This window comes from Ananas comosus, linkage group 2, assembly GCF_001540865.1.
Source record: "Ananas comosus cultivar F153 linkage group 2, ASM154086v1, whole genome shotgun sequence".
Taxonomy (NCBI): Eukaryota; Viridiplantae; Streptophyta; class Magnoliopsida; order Poales; family Bromeliaceae; genus Ananas; species Ananas comosus.
This window is the reverse complement of record NC_033622.1, coordinates 14,272,625-14,295,032: the sequence shown is the minus strand read 5'-3', so window position 1 is coordinate 14,295,032 and position 22,408 is coordinate 14,272,625. Positions and strand designations below refer to the sequence as shown.

At 35.7% G+C, this 22,408-nt stretch overlaps 2 protein-coding genes across 3 annotated transcripts; one reads left to right on the top strand and one right to left on the bottom strand.

The window, feature by feature from the left end:
* LOC109728323 (myb-related protein 2-like) lies at positions 5,773-8,668 on the top strand. 2 transcript variants are annotated; one of them, XM_020258718.1, is made up of 7 exons: positions 5,773-6,278; positions 6,714-7,171; positions 7,262-7,338; positions 7,446-7,503; positions 7,586-7,667; positions 7,760-7,814; positions 7,891-8,668. In XM_020258718.1, the coding sequence occupies exons 2-7, from the start codon at positions 7,033-7,035 to the stop codon at positions 8,326-8,328; spliced, it is 849 nt and encodes a 282-aa protein (XP_020114307.1). In that variant the 5' UTR covers positions 5,773-6,278; positions 6,714-7,032; the 3' UTR covers positions 8,329-8,668. The 2 variants fall into 2 exon arrangements, with proteins under 2 accessions (XP_020114307.1, XP_020114299.1); XM_020258710.1 differs by having other exon boundaries at positions 6,362-7,171.
* On the bottom strand, positions 9,066-14,722 carry LOC109728317 (probable mannan synthase 9). The gene is made up of 10 exons (XM_020258701.1): positions 14,469-14,722; positions 14,113-14,361; positions 13,912-14,010; positions 12,245-12,497; positions 11,915-12,025; positions 11,086-11,222; positions 10,632-10,745; positions 10,177-10,376; positions 9,819-10,013; positions 9,066-9,745 (listed from the first exon to the last, which is right to left on the bottom strand). Exons 1-10 carry the CDS (start codon positions 14,616-14,618, stop codon positions 9,583-9,585), a joined length of 1,671 nt encoding a protein of 556 aa, XP_020114290.1. The 5' UTR covers positions 14,619-14,722; the 3' UTR covers positions 9,066-9,582.

Sequence of the window (22,408 nt, the reverse complement as noted above, 5' to 3'; positions counted from 1 at the left end):
TTAATACTCTATATTTTAAAGTGTATCAATTTATTACCTCATGATTTTATTTTTCTCTTTTTATTATTCTCTCCACTATTTTTTTTCATTAAATCAGTAAAAAAGTTAAAACTAAAAGATATTAAAGTGATTATTCGAAAAACTTAGGTGAGGTATCTGAAGTTTTTTGTATATAATTTAACGAAATGTTAACGGAGGAGCTGAGAAAAAGGGAAAAATAAAACCACGAGATATTAAATTAATATTATTTAAATCACATGGTACTAAAGTAAGAAAGCGCAAAACAACAGGGGTTGTTATCCTTATCTTAATAATTCACCCACTATAATCCCTTTACCAACCGTTTTACTTTTCCATAAAATACCAAGTGTAAATGGCGAAGTTGTAATTATTAGTGGGCCTTATCTAATGGGCTTTAATCCGATAAGAATCGGGCCTAGCTTGGGCCCAACTTCTATACAGATCCCCTGCCTACCAACACTCACTGTTGTATCTTTTTTATACTGCGTATAGAGCTCGTTTGGTATCGAGAGCCACATAATATTATTAAGCGAAAAAGAGCGGAAAAGAGTTAAACAAAGTACTTACAAATATGCTTTTTTATTTTCCGGTGAAATGGTTGCACAACATGATATTATTTACGAAAACTAATTACTTTTTCATCATACATAACACAGTCCCAAATTGTGCTTCAATTTAATTAGTAATGACTAAATCTTCATTATAGAAGCTAGCACTGTTTGATTGAAACCCAAAATGTTGTCATTATTTCGATATTTTGCAACCACATATCCTTCTATTATTCTAACGCATATTTTGCTTTATGCGCTGTAACATAAGAAATAGACATTTTCTATGTCATTTTGTTTTTTTTTTTTTTTTCGGGTATCTAAAGAATTTCTCTGCTATTCCATACTAAGCAAGAATTTCTCTGCTATTTTACTACTTCTACTCCAGATTCTACTATTTTCCGCAACTTTAACTCGAAACCTTTTGGATCTAGTCATAGGTTGAGATCGATATAGCATCTTCGAAAGCCTCGTATATAGGACTAATGTACTAATGTCTTCTTACTTAATCTTTCATTATTCTAAATACCGTACTTATGAATCAATGTTAACTACCAAATTACCATCGCAGTATTAATTCTTGTTCTTTTCTTCTGTTGACATGGTGTACACGAAGCACCATAATCTCAGCAGCTACGTACCACATGATACGTACTCTTTAGAAATATAGTTGATTTAATTAGTTACATGTCCAACCTTTTGCAATATACAATATATATTATCCTCTATTATATATCTATGTCCCAGTTTTAAATATTACTTAACACAGTTATGTAACAATTACACCTCACAAAACTGAATTAAGTTACATGAAGAATAGTTTTGACGTGGTTTAGATTAGTCTTGTGACACCAAATTATTGTACTTTTTATATCTGCTACAATTTTGACAGTTTGTTTACATAATTGAACTCTTTTGTCAAACGTGTAATCGAGATTATTAGCTGTAATATTTGTTCCATTACGTTCGAATTTCAGGTCAATTAGTTTGGTACAAGACTAGCAATGTAGATCACGCCACCTGATTTGGATTTTGATTCTTGTTTTTCACTTCTTTATGAAGGAAATGAAGATCTACGTACCATCAAAACGGCTACAAAATTTGAGATCTATACAAGAAAATCACCGAAAAGTTAGGAGGAATAAGTGCCAGATATCTAATTTTAACACTGAATTTCACATCTTTACAATTCTCAATCTGCTTCCAATGTTTCAAGTTCGTTCTCTTTGAGCTCGTTTAATTACCTACGTGGTGATGAGTGCTGTGTCAGCTATATATGTGCTTCTCCAAAAAGCACCTAATCAATCAACTACAACTGTACAAGTACATTTAGCTGTTGTTTAAGAAATTTGTCTTCGAGTCAAGATAAAAGGGTTCTTCTCTGGACGTATGTTTATAAACTAAAAATTGCCTTAAGCTCGCTTAATGATATAAAACTAAGGTGTAAAAAGGCTTAATTAAATTAATCCCTGGATAACAAGGTCCCATGCACGTTCGACGTTGAATTAACTTCCATTGTTGATCCGCCAACTAAATTAACAACGTAATTATCAGTAAAAACTATTGAATTGTTCCTAAAAGAATTCATGTTCTACATTCAAAAAATAAAAATGGATGTTATCTTCTCCGTAATTGCTAATGCTAAATATCTGCGCGTGACATTCACATATCATAAAAAAGGACAAGACATGATAATTAATGTGTAAACATTTCGGTATAGCTAACATTCATTAAAACTTAAATAGTCAGCTAGATATGTGAGAAAGACACTAATTAAATGCTTAATTATGGACAACAATTTTTCGAATTACGAACTTAGAACCAAAAAAGAAAAACGATAAATTTCCCTCTGAATTTTGGAACCATCAAGGCCTCTAACTAACACAGGAACGAAAAAGTGCATCACGATTAATGCGTTGATCGATACAAAACATTGGAAGGCATTACAAAAAGAGGTACAAGCTTTTGTTCTTTTTTTTTTTATCTTTTTCTTTTTTGCATGAATAGTAATATCTGAGCTTATTGAGCATGCAAATGAAACCATCCACTACTTATACGAAAAAACCGTAGATAGAATTGAGACTAAAAGCATCAAGTAAACAAATAATTTTTTTTTTCTTTTTACGCTATTTCTACGCAATTAATGACTTGGAGGAGGAAGAATGGGAGCTGGGGAATTGTATATCCCCCCGTCCTTTGGGTTAGTGTTTGCTTTCGGGCCGCTGTAGTCCATCTCCTCCTCCTCCGTCATCTCCCTCCTTATCTTTAAACTCTCCTGAAATCGAATATTAAGAAAAATAAAAGATAAAAACTAAACTGCTTAATAAGTAAGCCTATTTCGATAATCAATAATGCCATGTTATCAGCAAGTATATATCAGGTGAATTATGTCGCATGCACTATCTGCTGAGCTACTGAAATGAATTATAACCCACTGAAAACTTTAAAACAATAATTTGAAAATAGTTCCAACATATATATATATATACCTCATGCAGTGGCTCAAGTGAATGGCTCATAACCTGAATCCTCCTCCCAAAGCCTAAAAAACCAACATGAGAAAATAAGCTTAAACATAAACAAATATATAGCTACAAAATAAAAAATGAGATGAGGAGAGAGGCACCACCTTGAGAGAAGGAGAGAGAAAGAAGCACTGCCATGAGAAGCAGAGCGAGAAAAAACCGAGGCTTGCTCATAGTGTTCCTTTTTCAAAGGAAAAAAAAAACCCTCTAAATTAATGTGTCCTTTTCTCTGTATGAAATTTGGTGGTGTTTGTTGTGTGTGGTGAGAAGCCACCGAAAAATATAAAGAAGCACGATCTTGTGGATTGGGAAACCGCTTTTGCTATAAATGCGGCTTTGGGAGGTTTCGAAGCCGTAACTAACTTGTTCATGTGTACCGAGTCATTCGCCTTGATTGATTGATGAGTATACGACTACGAGCCACGTCACCTCCGATCGATAGTGTTATTGTTATTGTAATATATATATACGAGCCACACACACTCATCAATCCTAAAACTCGAATCCAACAAGATCAGAGAGAACTCAATTTTATATATATATATATATATATATATATATATATATATATATATATATATATATACACANAGCAGCTGCTTCTGCTGCAGCGGAAGAGCTTTCCGGCGAAGTCTCCGGCTGTGTGGAAGACCGACGAGATGATCGGAGTCCAAGTGCCAAGAAAAGCCCGGTCAGGTATAAGAAGATCTCCTCGAAAATAGGAACTTTTTTATTTTTTTCACTAATTTTTCCGTTTTGAGATTTTAGATTGCTTTTTAGTTTTTTTTTTTTTTTTTTTTTTTTTTTTTTTTTTTTTTTGAGAAGAAGATAGCATGCTATCGCTTCGTTTATTTCTTTAAAAAATAAACTTAAATGAAAATATGAATTAATTAGAATTCGAACTTGAGATCTCGAGTATCAACTCCCAAACCTTTTGTCACTTACACTAGATACAGTCGGTGTAACTTTCTAAAAGTTGACAGCGAAAAATGTTAATAATTTTTACCATTTACTCTTTTTCCGGTTTGTTTATACCACAGGATACAATACTACATCAAAATTGCAAATGAAAAATCATTTTTTCTTTTAAAAAAGGATTATTTGGAAGAGGATAAGTTGCTTAGGATAACCGCAGTTACTTGTGGATCGGGTGCAAAATTTTCACATAGAACCGAATCCGAGTTAAGGGGAAATAAATAAAAAATATTAAATTAAATTTGGGGGGTGACTCAGCGGCTGAGAGCCGCAATTTTAATGCGCCTCAGGCCATTATTGAGCCGCACGAATTTTACTGCACACGTGTCGTCTCGCTAGCAAATTGAACATGTAAAGTATGAGGTAGTGGGCCGTACTCGTTTTGGGCCGGAGTTGTATAGTTGTTTGTGGGCTTCGAATAAAGCTTACTCAACAAGTGTTTTTTTTTTGTTTTTTGTTTTTTTTTTTTTTTTTTTTTTTTTTTTTTTTTTTTTTTTTTTTTTCTTTGGTGATGATTGATCTTTTTCCTTCTTTCTTTTTTTCGCAACTTTAATCCTGTTTTAATCAACGTTTAATTAGTGGATGTTCTTAACTAGTTTCACTTTGCAATGCAACATGAGAAAAATGGCGGATGATGCGAATAAACTGATCTTATATATATACACTTTATTTCCTGTTCCTTAATTTGCAAATAACCTTTGCAGCAGGTGAGGGACTCCGAAATTTCTTTATCAATGGCATTGCTTGTCCCTATCTACTTTCACAATTTGGGAGCACAGTAATTCCTTGTCCTTTGTGCGCATGGAGAAATATACATGAAGGTTTTTTCCTTAAAACCTTTGAGATGAGGATGGGCCAAAAAAAAAAAAAAAAAAAAAAAATATCATCTTTAGCTATGATGGAATAGGTTTTTCGCTAGTTGTAAACTCTTTACAGTTGGAAAAAGGTAGATCCCATGGCTCTTCTTATATCAACATGTCATTACCCAATCTCTTTTTTTCTTTTTTTTTTTCCCCCTGTGCTTCTAACTTTGGTTTCCCTACATGATTAGTTTCATCAGAGGGTTAACACTATTTGCATCAAAAGGCCATGTGTTTGTAGGTGTGTCACTACAAGTTGGAGTGTGTACTTGTTATAATTAATCATTCACCATTTCACCATTTCAGGCTTAAATTTGAGAGACTCAAAGCTTAGTCAAGTTATGACTTATTACACCACTTATTCATATGTTTCTACATGTATCTATCTATGTATGTGACTATCTACAGAGATCTGTGTGTACTGAGTCGTAGGACAGAAGATAGATATGGTACAGCAGAAAAATAATGCAGTAGGAGATCTGAGAGCTCATTTTTCCTGCCACAGAAAAATAGCTGAAGCACTTATTCTCTGAGTAGGCTAGCTACCACTGTAAAAGAAATTCTTCATGCATCAATTTTTCTGTTTTTTGTTGGCCAAAACGTGACGCGGTGCGTGCGTATAATTACATCGATTAGCATTGTTACCTTCATGTGATTCAAGTGGCACCTAAAAAGAAATTATTGGAGTGGGGCATGTTACTAGTACATTAGCTGATTCCTTGGGCCATATTGTCGCTTCCTTTAATCGTATGCTTTTGAAATTTCTGCGTCGACGGACTTTGATGATCTCTTTAGAAATTATTGATGAGCATCTTTGCTCAAATGACTTGTGGCAGGCGCTCACCTACTGCCCCTCTTGAGCATCCCAGAATCTGCTTTACTTGTTTCGGAATATTTTAAAGCGAGAAAGCTTTCGCAAGTACAGCGGCCGATTAAAAAGAAAAGCACCCTTGATCGTTCGCAGGCCTGCAGTTATTTATTCGATCTCGAGATTTATCAACCCACTTTAGTGGTAGGTTAGAGCGAAGCTGCGATAAAGAGAAACCGAAAAAGAAGCCAAGGAATTGCAAATGTATATTCCCTCCTCCTTTTCCTTCAGGAGCAGCTAATGAAAGATCAAAGTGTTCCTAACGTGTAACATTCTACTTAATCAACCGAAGTTGACCTTGGTTATAAGTAATGTAAGTGTGAACAGTTTTATGGAGGCAATAACTGGATTTCGCGGCGAAAAAAAGATGAGAACAATTTCTCCAGCTATAATCCCATGCATTGTAATTGTACTATCGCTGTCGGCCATTTTGAACAATCTAACTCATTCTGGAGCATGTAATCATCAATTGACTAACAAGGTATGTAAGTTGCGATGATTTTTTTTTTTTTTTTTTTTTTTTCTGTTACTAGATCTCGATTGATTCTGCGATTCCCTTCGCAGCAGAAAAGCCAAAGAGAATTTGCCAGCGCTACCAGAAAACACGGCACCCTTCCGAATTGCGAAATTATCCTTTTCACATATGGCAATTTTTTTTTTTTTTTCCCCTCATGGTAATTGGAAAAGTTTTGGTGTACAAAGCAAAATGCTTTGGGGGAAAAGTTACACACGCATTATTCAATGTGGTGGGGCTCTCAAATGAGGAAGAGAATCCTACAAAGGGTGGGGGAGATGAGGAGAACACAGCGAGAGAAAACAATGCACACAACTTTTCTTTTTTCTATCCTTTTGAGAACCATAGTTGGAACTGTTTTGCTTTTCTCCCTTTACTCATCAAAGATTCTCTCCCTTTCAGGTCAAATAAGTGAAAGGAAAATGAAAAGGAGGAGCAAAATAAAGAAAGGTGACATGGAGTGGAGGAAATATGTGGCCCACAGCTGATGCATATATTCTTCCATGAGTTCCACTAATCAATTCATTACATGGGAAGATTGAGTGGAGTGCAAGGATAGCAACACAAAAAAAAAAGAGAGCATCTCCTATAAAACTTGCATATATATATATATATCTATATATGTTTACAAAGAGGTAGGAACGCAGGCGCCAAATCTACTATTTAGGTGTTGTTGGCACCTACTCATGCTTTCATTGGAGTTTATGAGTCTATTTTCGACATGGGTTCGACCGAAATGCCTGATCAAACCGGAAACAGTCGGCTGGCTTTACCGGCCGACGCTAAGCCTCGGGTTAGATGGACACGAGAGCTTCACGAGCAATTCCTTCGTGCGGTCTCGCACCTCGGCGGAGCTGATAGTAAGATATTATGATGTCCTTGATGCTGAGGCATTCCTTGTGCTTTATAATAGGGAATTAACGGTTTTTGAGTTCACTCTTTGATTTCAGAAGCAACACCAAAATCAGTTATGCGGATGATGGGTGTTCCGGGGCTTACTCTGTACCATCTTAAGAGCCACCTCCAGGTATTTTCCCAAGTTTCAACCAATCGGATTCCCCGGGAATGCTTTAATGAAAAAGATTTTAAGTTCTCCAAAATGAGCATGTGTATATGCGATATCTCTTCTTGCAGAAATACAGGCTCGCGAAGAGTAGAGACCCAGGCACTCTTTGCGGCAGTAAAGAAGAAGGTGAGGCATATGCCATAATGCTATTAGAGCGTCTTAATTTTGGGAAAAATTTCAATCAGAATTGAACTTATTTCTGAAACAGATTGGCACGAAGCGCAAACTGAAGCATCGGAAAACAGAACTGCTCACCCAGACAATAACAGAACAGTTCAGCAGTTTAATGAGTATGATGAATGACCACGATTACCGAATTAAACTCATGTCATGGCACATTTTTCATCATTTTTTTCTAAATAAGAATGTCTTTTTTATTCAGGAACATGTTGCAGATGCACATGGCAGTACAAAAGAAGTTACAGGAACAGATTGAGGTGAGACGGTAAAATACTTTTTCAAGCAGTATTTCCTGTTACAAGTATCTAAATTGAGTTGTTATGATCTCTTCAGGTTCAGAAACACTTGCAGCTAAGGATCGAAGCGCAGGGGAAGTATTTGCAATCTGTGCTAAGAAAAGCTCACGAAACACTAGCTGCGTATAGTTCTAGTTCAATAACCGAGCTCTCTGAGCTAGTCTCTGCAGCAGAGACACTGTGCCCGAGCTCCCTGTTATCTCAAACTATCTTCAATCCTAACCGAGCGCAACAAGGCGATTGCTCCACGGATAGCTGTGTAACTAGTGAAGAATTCGAGAGAGAGAACAAAATGGGATGTAAAATAAAGAGTTCTCTGTCAAAAGGGGGTGACGAGTTAACTGGTTTTAAAAGGAGCTGCAGCAGAATCAATGGCGAGTACGGTGATGAACGGCCTATAAATGCAAAGAGGAGCCTTTGTGAGACGGAAAATGGTGGTTTTATGCTGCAAGAACAGATTGATCTGAACAGTTAGTTGGAGAGAAAGAACATTTGGAATTGGAGAATGCAGTTGCCATTGAGTTCTAAAGATGGTAACCTCTTATTTGTTTCTTCTTGTTTGTGTCTTTGTCTGCATGCAGGCGCAGGCTTAAAAGAAGGAATTCCATGCTTGTGCCATAATCCTATGCAGGACATATATGCTATTCCAGTGTTTTTAGGATAAAATAATGCAGGAAACTTAGGAAGCCTTGAAAATGGCAGATCATGCTATGGCCATGCGTTGTATTTGTGTGAACTTCAACGTTCTTACTGATTGAACCCTGCTTCGTGATGGTAGTTACATTTTATATTAGAATTTTGAGATAATCCCACTAGATCGGCCTGTTCAAAATGTTCTCTCTCTCTATTTTTCATTGCTTCTCTATGATCTTTTCCATTGGCCATGTAACTAACACAAGGGGCTAAAAATTGTCAGATGGGGACAAAATGTAAGCACACAGCCTCCTTAAGGCAGTTGAAGTTATGATAATAACAATCAAGTCCAAATTATTACAGAAATAAAAGGAGGATCGGTTGCAACTTGCAAGAGAAAAACACAAGCACGATTAAAAGAGAGAATTTTCCTTCCTAAGACTTCAGGAAAGTAAAAAGTATCATTCTATCTGAAAGCTGTGAATGCGTCATCTTTAACCCATTGCCAACAAGCAGATGTTTTGAGGGAAAAAGAAACAGAAAATTTATGAATAGCCAAGCGATGCAACATAACTACGCTGGAAAAAACAACATGGGTCGACTGATAATAGAAGAGATTATGCGTCAACTAACAAAGGTAGTTATCACATAATAACCGAATACAGTAATCCTTACACGTTTTAGGTGAACTTCCCAGACAATAAACATTCAGCATTGATTAGCTACCACAGCTGAAAAAACATATAGGTACCATTAAAAATTGAAGCTTACAGGAGTAAAGCAACAAATAACATAAATACTTTAGTTTTTCAAAGCCTCCACATAATTAAATCCCTTGTCTCTCACTCGGATTCTGCTTCTATGAAAGATGACGATTAAACTCCTCTTAACTGAAATAGGAAACTGAACTAAGGAGAAAGCCTTTTAAAAAAACGGCCCTTTTGTCGAGCAATATTTATTTCTGGCCCCCATGGAGTCAAATAATTTTTTCAACTTGAGATATCCATCTGAAGAGTTTTCCCTCTCACTAATATGATCCGAATGCTCTCAAAATAGAATAAATGTCAGTAGTTATCAAGTTATTAGGAGGCATATGCTACAAGTCGGATATGAATGTGCCGACATAGCCAAATCCAACAACCAAAAATGCTATAGACTGGAGGAAGATGTATACGTAATAATATTTCCCTGCAAAGGCAATGTCGTAGCACGCACAAAAGAAGAGAAAAGTTGCAAATCCAATTTCCGAGAAGGTAAATCTGAAAATGTAGGTACAACATATCAGTTATCAGATGACCACAATTAAAGCCATTAAATAAAGATTTTCATTACCTGTCTCTTAATCTGGTTGAATGCTTCTCAAGTAGCGGCACGTCCAGCTTTGCCCTGTAAGCATCTCCCAGCTTCTCTGTCACAACCCACTCATTTACACTTCCAACCTCCAAAAGACCCATTATAGTCGCTTTCATCCGGTGCATAGACATCACATTCTCAAACAGAACCCATAAGGGCAGAAGATGGATGGACCTGTGTCAACCAAGCCAAAGAGTTAAATCCAAGACAGTCACTGATTGTGTAGGAAGAGATGAAAGCGTGTATTATTGTGATGAGTAAACCAAACAAGAAAGAAGAGTTTGAGATGCATAAAAAGTTTATCTGCAAAGAGAGAGTGAGAGTGAGAGTATCAAACCTTGGATTCCTAATGGCATTGAGAAGAGTAATAGCAGTTGGAATATAAACGACTCCCCACACTGGAATATTGACCTCTGGAACCATGACTGATACAGGAACCAGAACACAGTAGAGGTAAAAGGTAACCACATGGGCTATAACCTTCCTTACGAAGAAAAAATTGTAGAGCAGATAAAGCTTCTTCCAAATCGATAATTCCTGCTCCATATAAATAAAAAAGAAATTACAATGTCTGTATTGCAATTTTTCCATAAAGGAATGTATCGTTTAGTAGCCAAGCCAGGCGACTGAATATATCATATTCTATTCTCTCAGCTGTCTTAGACTGACAAAGCTGACTGAAACATTTAAATTTCAATTTGTCATGCAATTTCTAGGAAACAAGGTATTGGTATATAGAGTATACAATTTATGCATATGCCCTATTATCACTAACCGTTAGACAGGATTTACCTTCGTTGTTAGTATCTCCATTCCCATTTTTCTGAATAGATTTGCGGCTCCACAAGTCCACCTATGCTGCTGATGACGGTATGCCTTGAAAATACTTGGCAGTTCGCTTTTGACCTGCAGCTTATTATAACGTCATTAGCATTCTATGTTTCAGGCTAGCCACCTCTTCAGAATCTTCAGACTAAACATGCTAAGGAACATGATAAGATGATTATTAATCTTTTTGTATCAAAATAGAATACTGTTACTTCTACAGCATGTGCACTAATAGTACTATAATTATTGAGAGAAATTGTGTTACGAGTTATGAGAATGCTGGAAGTCCTTAAACCCTTCAAGCTTGATGATCATGACTTCTATCCACTGCCGCTAAAAGTTTGGCATTCTTTATTTGGAGACTCATTTATTATGGAACAACCGGCACAAAACACACTAGATATTGTTGATTAAATACCTTGATGTCGCCAATATATACAAATTTCCATCCTTTAAGACTTGCACGTACAGCCAAATCCATGTCCTCCACAGTGGTTCGATCTTTCCAGCCTCCAGCTTCATTTATGGCAGAAATTCTCCAAACACCAGCAGTTCCTAGAAGCAAATAGGCAACGTGGAAGACAAGCTATTCAATGAATGCGTCTTTTGGAATCAACATTCAGAAAAAAGTGTATGAACCACATATGTTGATGTAGCCAGAGACCACATCACCTAGGGCATAAGCACCACACAATTTCTATAACAGGAGGCCAACTTTCACCCTGTATTTAGGTAGGTCTCAGAGGGTTAGGCATGGCATGTAAATAATGATCAGATACTTCAATACTTGCACAACTACTTCTGTATGAGGTCTTTGTATTTTTTTAAAAAATTTTTCTTTCCCATTTGTATTGGGTATACGCATCACAGGTTAACATACAATTCTGATATGCATCTTAGATTAGCATGGAATTTTGACGCTATCTTTGTTTATATTGAATATCCTGCAATAAACTTACGTAGAGCCTCAAACAGATGAACTTTCTTCATGGCATCTTTCTGTATACTTTCTTTTGCAAATTAGAATGAAAATTAAAACTAACAAATATAGATAAGCCAAAATTTTGTATCTCGTCTCTTGTTATTCCCTTTCAGACTACAAAACTCTTTTAAGTTCATTTGTCAATTGAAGACCAAAAATAATATCTGTGATAAAAAGCAACTATTGGAATATTTCCTGTCAACGATAACAAACCAACTTTTCTTGTTCAATAGTATGAATAAGAACAAAGAGTAGCATGGAATACCATTGAATCCGAAGAAGGCGAAGGTGGATGAACCTGCCTCTTGCTCTACTTTGAAATGATAATCTAGGGTCATCTTTTGTATCCTTGTCATCAGGCATTCCTTGAAATTCACTGCAAAATCGTCCCGAAATCCCAGTCAGCAACTTCCTGTCAACCGGGAAAAGGGATATATCAGATAAATTAAACTTTCTTCTATTTCTAGTACACTGCAGCGGAGTGAAATAGGAAGAGAATTTCATCCCATAAACTTTTAACTCCGAAAATATCTATGTGAGGACTTCTTATACTCTATGTGGGAACAAGGATCTTGTGAAGATGCTGAGGGCTTACCAAACTCCCATCGTGCTTGAACTAGAGCAACATCTGAATTGTGCAAGAGAAATGGGATAGTTCTGTTAAGAAAGTCCGATTCTGGCTGGAAATCAGCATCAAATATCACAACAAAGTCACATTGTCGGACATAACTATGCTCCATTCCTTCTTTCAAGGCACCTGCTTTATACCCTTTCCTATTGTCTCTAACTTCATAGAAAATATTCATGCCTTTGCTAGCCCAAAGCTTGCATTCAAGCTCCACCAAATCCTGAGAGAAACATTGAGAGTAGATATGAAAGAAATTAACACTACAAAACATTGAACAGTGTCAAGATCTTCTGACAAAGATGAACTTTAGCCTCCTTTCATTTAAGAGAGCTTGCACTAGCAATTTGCAAACAAATCAATGAGACTTGAAGTTGGCTGTCTTGGTTAATGGCATTACCACTTTCAAGATTTGGGATAATGAGCCACATTACAAGGATGCCAGATTGTCTAAAAATGAAAACGAAGACGTGAAATATTTGCCATCTACCTACTTCCACAAGATCGGATGGATCCCTGATGCTAGAATTGTAAAAGACAACAAAGTTACTGCAAAGGACCCATAGTTATTAAATGATTGTTTCATGCCATTGAGTACTGCATGAAAGTAAATCTTCACGGGCTCTGCATGTTCTTCGGAGAAATGTTATTATGTATGGTGCCATATTTATGAACGTATTAAACTTCAAAGATTGAAAATTTTGTCTTTAATGGCAAAGAATTGCATAAAAATAGGTAGATAACCAAAAGAATAGTTGCTTCGTCCAAACATGAAGAACTTGCATCTCATTCTCAACTCTCAGTCAAGGCTCAAGATTTCCATTGGGTATATCCATGGTCTAAGACAGTATTATAGTTTCAGTACAAAATCTGTTTGTGAGTTGTGATTGCTTCAAGATGCGTGCCAGCATCCATCAAGATTTGAACTTGATTTTACAAATGCATCAGCCTCAACACTGATCGACCACTTAGCACTACTTAGGCTTTATTTAAATCAATCAGTCAAGCCCTCTGCGTAGAATAGTCCCTTAGCACCACTCAGGCTTTATTAATTTAAATCAATCAGTCAAATCCTCGGCATAGAATAATCCATGAAACAATCCCTGTGGATTTCACATGGTTTTTAACAAGGGAAATTTCTTTTTTACGGACTTCCCGCAGCCTCCGTTGGATGGGGGGGGCCCGCACAGCAAATTGTGCCGCTCCCCTCCTATCAACAGCACAGGCCGATTTGGCGAGCCTGTTCAGCTCGCCAAATCAACATATATAATAGGAATCTTCTAACAATTACCTTCCAACTTAATCCGACCGAATGCCTTAACCCAAACATCATCAATCACATAATCTCCTTTGATTTAAATAATCCGTAACTAATCTCCTTGTTGCCAACTCCAAAAGATTTAAAGCGTGGTCCTACATTCACTGTACCCTAGGTCCTTTCGTCGTAGAGAAACCTAGCTAATGTTTTCCATGTGACTTCGTACGGCAATCTCCTTATCACGAATTTACCTTTACCGACCCCGCTAGAGCAATGCCATCGTATACGCATCCTCCCGTGTAAAAATCTACGCATATTCAACCTCTACATCAAAATCTATGAACGATGGAGATAAAGGGTTCGCGATGCAGCAACGTACCTTAATCGTCGAATCCGTGGAATCATCAAGAACCTGGATGATCATCCGATCCGACGGCCACGCGAGCTCACATGCCGCACCGATAGAGAGCTTGTACACCTACAAAATCGGAATTTGTCCCCCGTTATTCCAGCTCCTATCTCACCTTCGTTATCCCCTTTTAGACACCTGAAAACCTAATCTCTCAGGTTAGGGCTTTACCTTCTTCTCGTTGAACATGGGGATCTGGACGAGGACCATCGGGTACGCGAGGCTCCCCTCCTCCTCATCGCCCGCGATCGGCTCCCACCTGTACCGCTTCTCGGGGCGTCGGCGGAGGATCTTGACGGCGAGGCTAACGGCGGCCATGGAGACGGCCTCGATCAGGAGCATCACCGACATGATCAAGCACGCGGCGATGGCGACGCGGAGCAGCGGCGCGATCGTCTTCGCCCGGAGCGATCGCAGTATGTGCCCTACTTGCTCGGGGAATAGGTTACACGCTCCTCGGAGTAGACGCGCGAGATCGTTGGAGATCTTCGTCCCGAGGGATCCGTCGAANGGAGCGATCGCAGTATGTGCCCTACTTGCTCGGGGAATAGGTTACACGCTCCTCGGAGTAGACGCGCGAGATCGTTGGAGATCTTCGTCCCGAGGAAGGAGACGCTGCCGCCGCCGCCGCCGCCCGAGGAGGAGGCGGCGGCACCTCCCGCTCCTCTCGTTCCCATCCCTCTCCTTCCTCTTCTCTTTCTCTCTCTAACTTCTTTCGAAGAGCGGGGGAGGAGAGCGGGGAGGGAAAAGAGAGGGAGAGCGCTCCTGCGTCGCGTTTTACGGTTCTATGCTTATATAAAGCATTTCCCAAGGACGGAGGGGAGGACGTTTCCACGCCTTTCTTTTGAATTCTAACTGCACCAGGAAACGGGACCACATTTTGGGACCCACTAACCTCGTTGCTGGTAACGGGACCGCTGTGTACCGCACCCGCGTCGTAACGGATCGTAAATATTTGGTTTCTTTAAATTAGGGAAGGTGCCTAACTGTTTATTTAAACGGGGTGTTGGAATGTAATAATGGTGCATTTCTCCGACCGGGGTCCAGATGCTCTTCCACTCGCTCACACAGCGAAGTTTCTTTCAAGCGCACTCCACGTGCGCCGCGTGGCTCCTAAGCATAGGATTCCTCGACAAAGCGCTACGTGTCGATTTCTGAGTGGTTCAGTATGACCCGCTTTTTTTCGTCGCTTTGTATATAATTTCTCTCCATTTTGTCTTTTATATTTTCTCACGATCAGTGGACTATGATTGATTGGGAAGAGACGAGATAATTTTGGCTGCAGCGACCAACGTGGGATCGTTTAATTTATTAGTTATCCACTATACAAATATGTGTTAATTTTGAAGTCCCATTTTAAAGTTACATGATACTATAGCAGATAACATTATTTTATATTAGAGACAAATAATTTTTATCTCATATTAGAGATCGTTCTTTTGTTTTTTTTTTTTTCCTGCACCTTAGCATAGTATAGGAATACATTATTATAGACATTAATTTGAAGAGTGCATGATTGATGAATTAACTTTGCTGTGGTATTTAAAGACGGAAAAGTTGGGGGACATTATTATAGATTACGGCCCTCTTTGGTCCAGCAAAATGCCTCACTTTAATATATTGTACCTTCCATCTAATGTTGTTAAAGAGTAATACGAATTTATGCACTTATAGATGGGTGTAAAAAGCATGTACTCATTTACCCAATGGGCCGTTATTTTTCTCTCTAGTTTTATCACCTATTTCTTAGTGTAAGATTTATATTTATATACCGATTGTCCTTAGAGCAAGTGGCAAAGGAATTGGTGGTTGGTATCCGAGACCCAAGTTCGAATCCTAGTTGATTCATATTTCTAGCTAAGTTTACGTCTAAATGAAATAAACGAAGCGGAAAGCGTGCTACCTGTCTTTCAAAAAAAAAAAAAGATTTATATTTATATATAGACATATAAGTAGCATTTTTCATTGTAAAAAGCTTTGATATGAAGTTTATGAGCTAGGCTCCTATGCTTTCGAAAGTACGAAAGCCTCCATACTTGTAAGTTGTTTCAATAATGGGACATCCGACTCGGCGATCGGTTCTGTTAGACATGATCTACGTTATAGAACTACATAGAAACCAAATTTCATAATTTTTTGACTTTGTTTGTCTAGTAAACGAGTAGCCTCAAAAAGAACGGCTGAAAATAAAAATTTTATTAAAAATAGTGATAAAGGACTCAAATTTCAAATCGGAAGTATTGCTCTTACTATTGATGTTAAGTAGAATTTTCTATTAAATTTTCATCTAATTTGGATACTTCTACACCGTTGAACTTAAAAACATGCCACGTCGGCCGTTAAAATAGTCATTTTTGAGACATTTTGATCGCTTGGTAAATGATATCAAAAAATTATAAAATTTGGTTTCTAAATAGTTTCAATAGAGTAGATTATACTTAATGGAGCCGATCGTCGAATCGAATTTTCTATTATTGAAAATAACTTACAAGCACGGAGATCTCCGTACTTTCGAAAGTACAGGAAACTTACTCGAAGTTTATTATATATAATATATAAATATATGTACTAAATTTAGAGTTCAGGTAATATCGAGGCTTTAAAAAAAAAAAAAATGCTGGTACAATTTGAAAGAGAAGGTGTCAACTTGTCCAAATTCCATTGCGGGATTCCTGTTTAATTATAAACACCATGAATACCAAAAATTATTCAGCAAAATGTAGAATCGCCATCCTCAAAAATAAAAAAAAGGAAACACCACCAATATGCTCTCCCATTCAATCTTGTTTATCTTCAACATCGTTTTCTCTTTTCAATTTTATTTTTTATAATTCAAATTTATTCATGGTACTGAAGCATACGTCGACTATAGCACAAATGACAAAGAAGTTAATGGTTGATATTTTAAGGTTTCAAGTTCGAAACTTAGTTATTTCATATTTTTATTTAATTAAGTTTATTTTTGAAAAAAGGAATAAAATGGTAGCATGCTATCATTCTCTCTAGAATGCTATTAATAGTATTTTGGCCTTTTTAATATTACTAACTTTATAATTCTTGGATGAAAAATTGTATGGTTGTGATGATAGTGGCTTATTAGGATTTAGTGGTGGTCTTCCTAAGATTTAGGAGGTGGTTAGTAGAAAGAATAGTATGATCTAACGGGTAGAATTGATCAAGGAAAAATCTAATGGTAGAAAACTTAATAATACCAATTGCGCGCTTAATACTATTAATAGTATCTCAGCTGGATTATATATATATATATATATATATATATATATATATATATANTGAACATCCTAAGATCGAAAACAAGACTATAGTATCGGAGCTCCGGTACTATAGATAGTATAGTAGCCTAATTCTAGATATATATATATATATATAGGCAGAGAGAGAGAGAGAGAGAGAGTTAGGCTGGTATGCTTTTAAAAACACCAAGCCCACCATGCGTCCAAATCATTTTCTATGTTGAAACTTTCGAATCGACGATCGACGATCTGTTAGTCTTGATCTAGAATATTTGAAGTATTAGAAAATAAATTTTATAATTTTTCGATATCATTTAACTAGTGATCGAAATGGTTCAAAATCAAAGGTTGAAAATAAATATCTCAAAAAACATGATGATATGACACTAAAATTTTAGATTAAAAATATTAATCTTGTTTTATATAGTATAAAAAACATTTTATTAAAATTTCATATGATTTGAATATTTCCATATTATTAAACTTGCAAATGGCTTACCATAACTATAAATTGCTGATTTTGAGCCCATTCGATCACTACAAAAATGATATAAAAAAATCTCATAATTTATTTTCTGGATACTTTAAATACTCTAAATCAAGTCTAACGGAATCGATCATCGATTCCAAAGTCACAATATCGAAAACAATTTAGAAACACGGAGAGCTCTCTGCTTTTAAAAGTATACCAACCTAGCTCTCTCGCTATATGTATATATATATTATAGGACTTGTGTACTATTAGGAGCACGAAGGCCACAGTATTCTTAAGCCGTTTTTTATGATAGAACTTTTGAATCTACAATCGCATCCGTTAAAATTGATTTAGTGTATTTAAAATATTTGAAAAATAATTTTTGCAGATATTCAACATTATTTATTTAGTGATCGAAAAGATTCAAAATCAACAATTTTTAATGATTGATGTATGCAATTTGTAAGTTTAATGGTATATAAATATTTAAATCAAATAAAATTTTAATAGAAAATATTTTATATTATTTATGAAGAGATTAATATTTTTGATCAAAAAATTCGGTACTACATCATAACTTTTTGTGAGCTTTTTAGTTTCAGCCGTTGATTTTGAATTATTTCGATAACTAGATAAATAATATCGAAAAATCGTAAAATTTATTTTCTATATAGTTCAATTATGCTAGATCAAATCTAACAGAGCTGAGCGTTGATTCGAAAACTCTACCATCGAAATTAAAATAGCTTAGGAGCACAGAAGCCTTCGTGCTCCTAATAACACACAAGTCCTATTATATATATATATAGAGAGAGAGAGAGAGAGTCCGACGACTATATACCCTTTTGATTATTTTCATATGTTAGATTATATTATTTAATCAACCATCCACTCAATCATAGGAGGGTCATTATCATCCTAACCACATATTCCTTCATCCAAGAGCTGAAAATCTAATAGCACTAAATGCATAGAACTATTAAAAATATAATAGCTTAATTTTATATATATATATATATATATATATATATATATATATATATATAGAGAGAGAGAGAGAGAGAGAGAGAGAGAGAGAGAGAGAGAGAGAGAGAGAGAGAGAGTCCGGTTCGGATACTATCGATAGCACGAAACATTCGATGCTATCAAGTTTTTTGCCGTTAGATTTACCTCTTTTATCATTTCATCCATTTGATTATACTATTCAACTAACTACCCACTTAACCCTAGGGGGCTCACATCATCCTAACCGCACATCTTTTAATCAAAGGGCGGAAAACTTAATAGCACCAAGTCATTGGTACTATATATATATATATATATATATATATAAGGCATGCTTATGGAAGCATGGAGGGCTCCGTGCTTCCACTTTGTTTTCGATGTTCGGATTTTCGAATCGACGATCGCTCCGTTAGACTTGATCTATAGTATTTGAAGTATCTAGAAAATAATTTGGCGATTTTTCGATATCATTTGCCTAGTGATCGAAGGCTCAAAATCAACGGCTGAAAATAAAAATCTTACAAAATATGATGATATGACATTAAAATTTTAAATCAAAGTTATTGATCTTGTTTTATATGGTATAAAGAATTTTCTATCAAAATTTGGCAACCGGCTCACCACGGCCATTAAAATTATTAATTTTGAGCCCCTTCGATCACTAGGCAAATGATATCGAAAATCATAAAATTTATTTTCAGGTACTTCAAAATACTCTAGATCAACTCTAACAGAGCCGATCGTCGATTCGAAAGTCCGAACATTGAAAACAACTTGAAGCACAAGGGCTCCGTGCTTCCATAAGCCTACCAGCCCACTATATATATATATATATATATATAGAATTGAGCTAGAATACTTTTACAAGTATTACCCCATGATGCATTAGGTTTTTAGCCATTGGATCTACTTCTTGATTACTAATAGTCCTTGGATCAAACACTATTCCACCTACCACCACCACTACCACCATCACTTCAACCTCACATCTCTCCATCCAATGGCTAAAAACTCAAAAGCGCCACACATAATACTTTTACAAGTATTCTAGCTCAACTATATATATATATATATATATATATATATATATATATATATATATATATTATATATATATATAATATATATATATATATATATATATATATATATATATATTAATATAAATAAAATTGAGCTAGAATACTATCGTAGGACGAGCCGTTTTACTACCGATTTGTTTTCGATGATAGAACTTCCAAATTGACGATCGGCTCCGTTGAACATGATCTATACCACTTGAAGTGTTTAGAAATAAAATTTCAAATCTTTTCGATATCATTTGCCTAATGATCAAATGATTTCAAAATTTCTAATTTTAAGTGTCGATAAGAGGCGTTTTCTCGTTTAACGGCGTAAAGATATCCAAATCAATTGAATTTTTGTTAGAAAATTCTTTAATCTATTTAAAACAAGATCTATACTCTTGATCTTGATTACAAGACTCCTATCATCATTTTTTAACGAGTATTCATTTTCAGCCATTCATTTTTCTGTTCACTTGATGGATAAAAGAACAATATCGAAAGTGCGTGAAATTTGATTTCTAGATAGTTTAAATGGTTTAGATCATATTTAACGGAGCCGATCGTCAATTTGGAAGCTCTATCATCGAAAACAAATCGGTAGTAAAACAGCTCGTTTACTACCGATAGTATTCTAGCTCAACTCTCTCTCTCTATATATATATATAGTTGAGCTAGAATACTATCGATAGCAAACGGGCTTCGTTGTCACCCATTTATTTTCGATGATGGAGCCTCTGAATCGACGATCGGTACCGTTGAACATGATCTATACCAATTGAAGTGTTTAGAAATCAATTTTCATACATTTTCAATATTGTTCTCTTATCAATCGAGTGGACACAAAAATGAATCGCTGAAAATAAATATTCTTTAAAAAGTGATGATAGTAGTCTTGTAATCAAGATCAAGAGTATAGATTTTGTTTTAAATAGTTAAAAGAATTTTCTAACAAAAATTGAATTAATTTGGATATCTTTACGCCGTTAAACGATAAAACACCTCATATCGACCATTAAAATTATAAATTTTGAAACCTTTGATCATTAGGCAAATGGTGTCGAAAAGATTTAAAATTTGATTTCTAAACACTTCAAATGGTATAGATCATGTTCAATGGTGCCGATCATCGATTTGGAGGCTCTATCATCGAAAACAAATGGGTGGCAACGGAGCTCGTTTGCTATCGATAGTATTTTAGCTCAACTCTCTCTCTCTCTCTCTCTCTATATATATATATATATATATAGAGCTAGGCTCCTATGCTTTCGAAAGTACGGGAGGCCCTGTGCTTGTAAGTTGTTTTCGATGATGGGACATCCGATTCGGCGATCGGCTCCGTTAAACTTGATCTACGCTATTGGAACTATCTAGAAACCAAATTTCATAATTTTTTGATTTCGTTTGTCTAGTAAACGAGTTGCCTCAAAATGAACGGCTGAAAATGAAAATCTCATAAAAAATAGTGATAAAGGATTTAAATTTTAAATCGGAAGTATTGATCTTGCTACTGATGTTAAGTAGAATTTTCTATTAAATTTTCATATAATTTGGATACTTCTACACCGTTAAACTTAAAAATGTGCTACATCGACCGTTAAAATAGTCATTTTTTAGACCTTTTGATCACTTAGTAAATGATGTCAAAAAAATCTAAAATTTGGTTTCTAAATAGTTCCAATAGGGTAGATCATACCTAACGGAGCCGATCGTCAAATCGAACGTCCTATCATCGAAAACAACTTACAAGCGCGGGGCCTCCCGTACTTTCAAAAGTACGGGAGACGGACTCTATATATATATATATATATAGAGAGAGAGAGAGAGAGAGAGAGAGAGTCCAGCTATTATACTCTTATGAGTACGATTGTCCTTGCTCTCATAAGTTGTTTTTGATGATAGAGCTTCCGAATCAACGATCCACACTGTTAAATATTATTTAGAGCATTTAAAACGTTTAGAAATCAAATTTTATAATTTTTCGACATCATTTACCTTACAATCAAAAGGTCACAAAATTGATAATTTTTAACAGTCGGCACGGAATATTTGCTAGACAATATAAAAAAATCAAATCGGTTGAATTTTTGATAGAAAATTATATTCACTACATAGATAAAATCAATAACTCCGATCTTAAATCGAAGGATCCCATCATCCATTTTTAAGACGTCGTTCAATTTTGACCGTTCATTTTATACCCGCTTGATGAACTTTATTATGATTTCGAAAAGTTACGAAATTTATTTTCTAAAAGTTTCAAATACTTTAGTGTATATTTAACGAAGTGGATCGTCGATTCGGAAGCTCCATAATTGAAAACAACTTATGAATATAAAGAGCTCTATACTCATAAGAGTATAGGTTCTCTAGCCTCTATATATATATATTTTTATTAATTTGAATTTATTCATATGATCGAACTGAAGGACACATTTACGCAACCAATAAATTACAATTCAGGGAAGTTTCATGATTGGCATACTTAATTCCATAGCAGTAATTCTGAAGAAGAATAAGAGAAAGAAATGATAGGCTGATGCTTCTTCAAGTTTCTTAATTTCTCCAATAATATTTGTTTTCACAATTTGCTAATGCTTTTCACGATCTTATACATACACGTAGAATCAACCGCCAACTGATAATTCTTTGATATTAGCGTTGGCGTT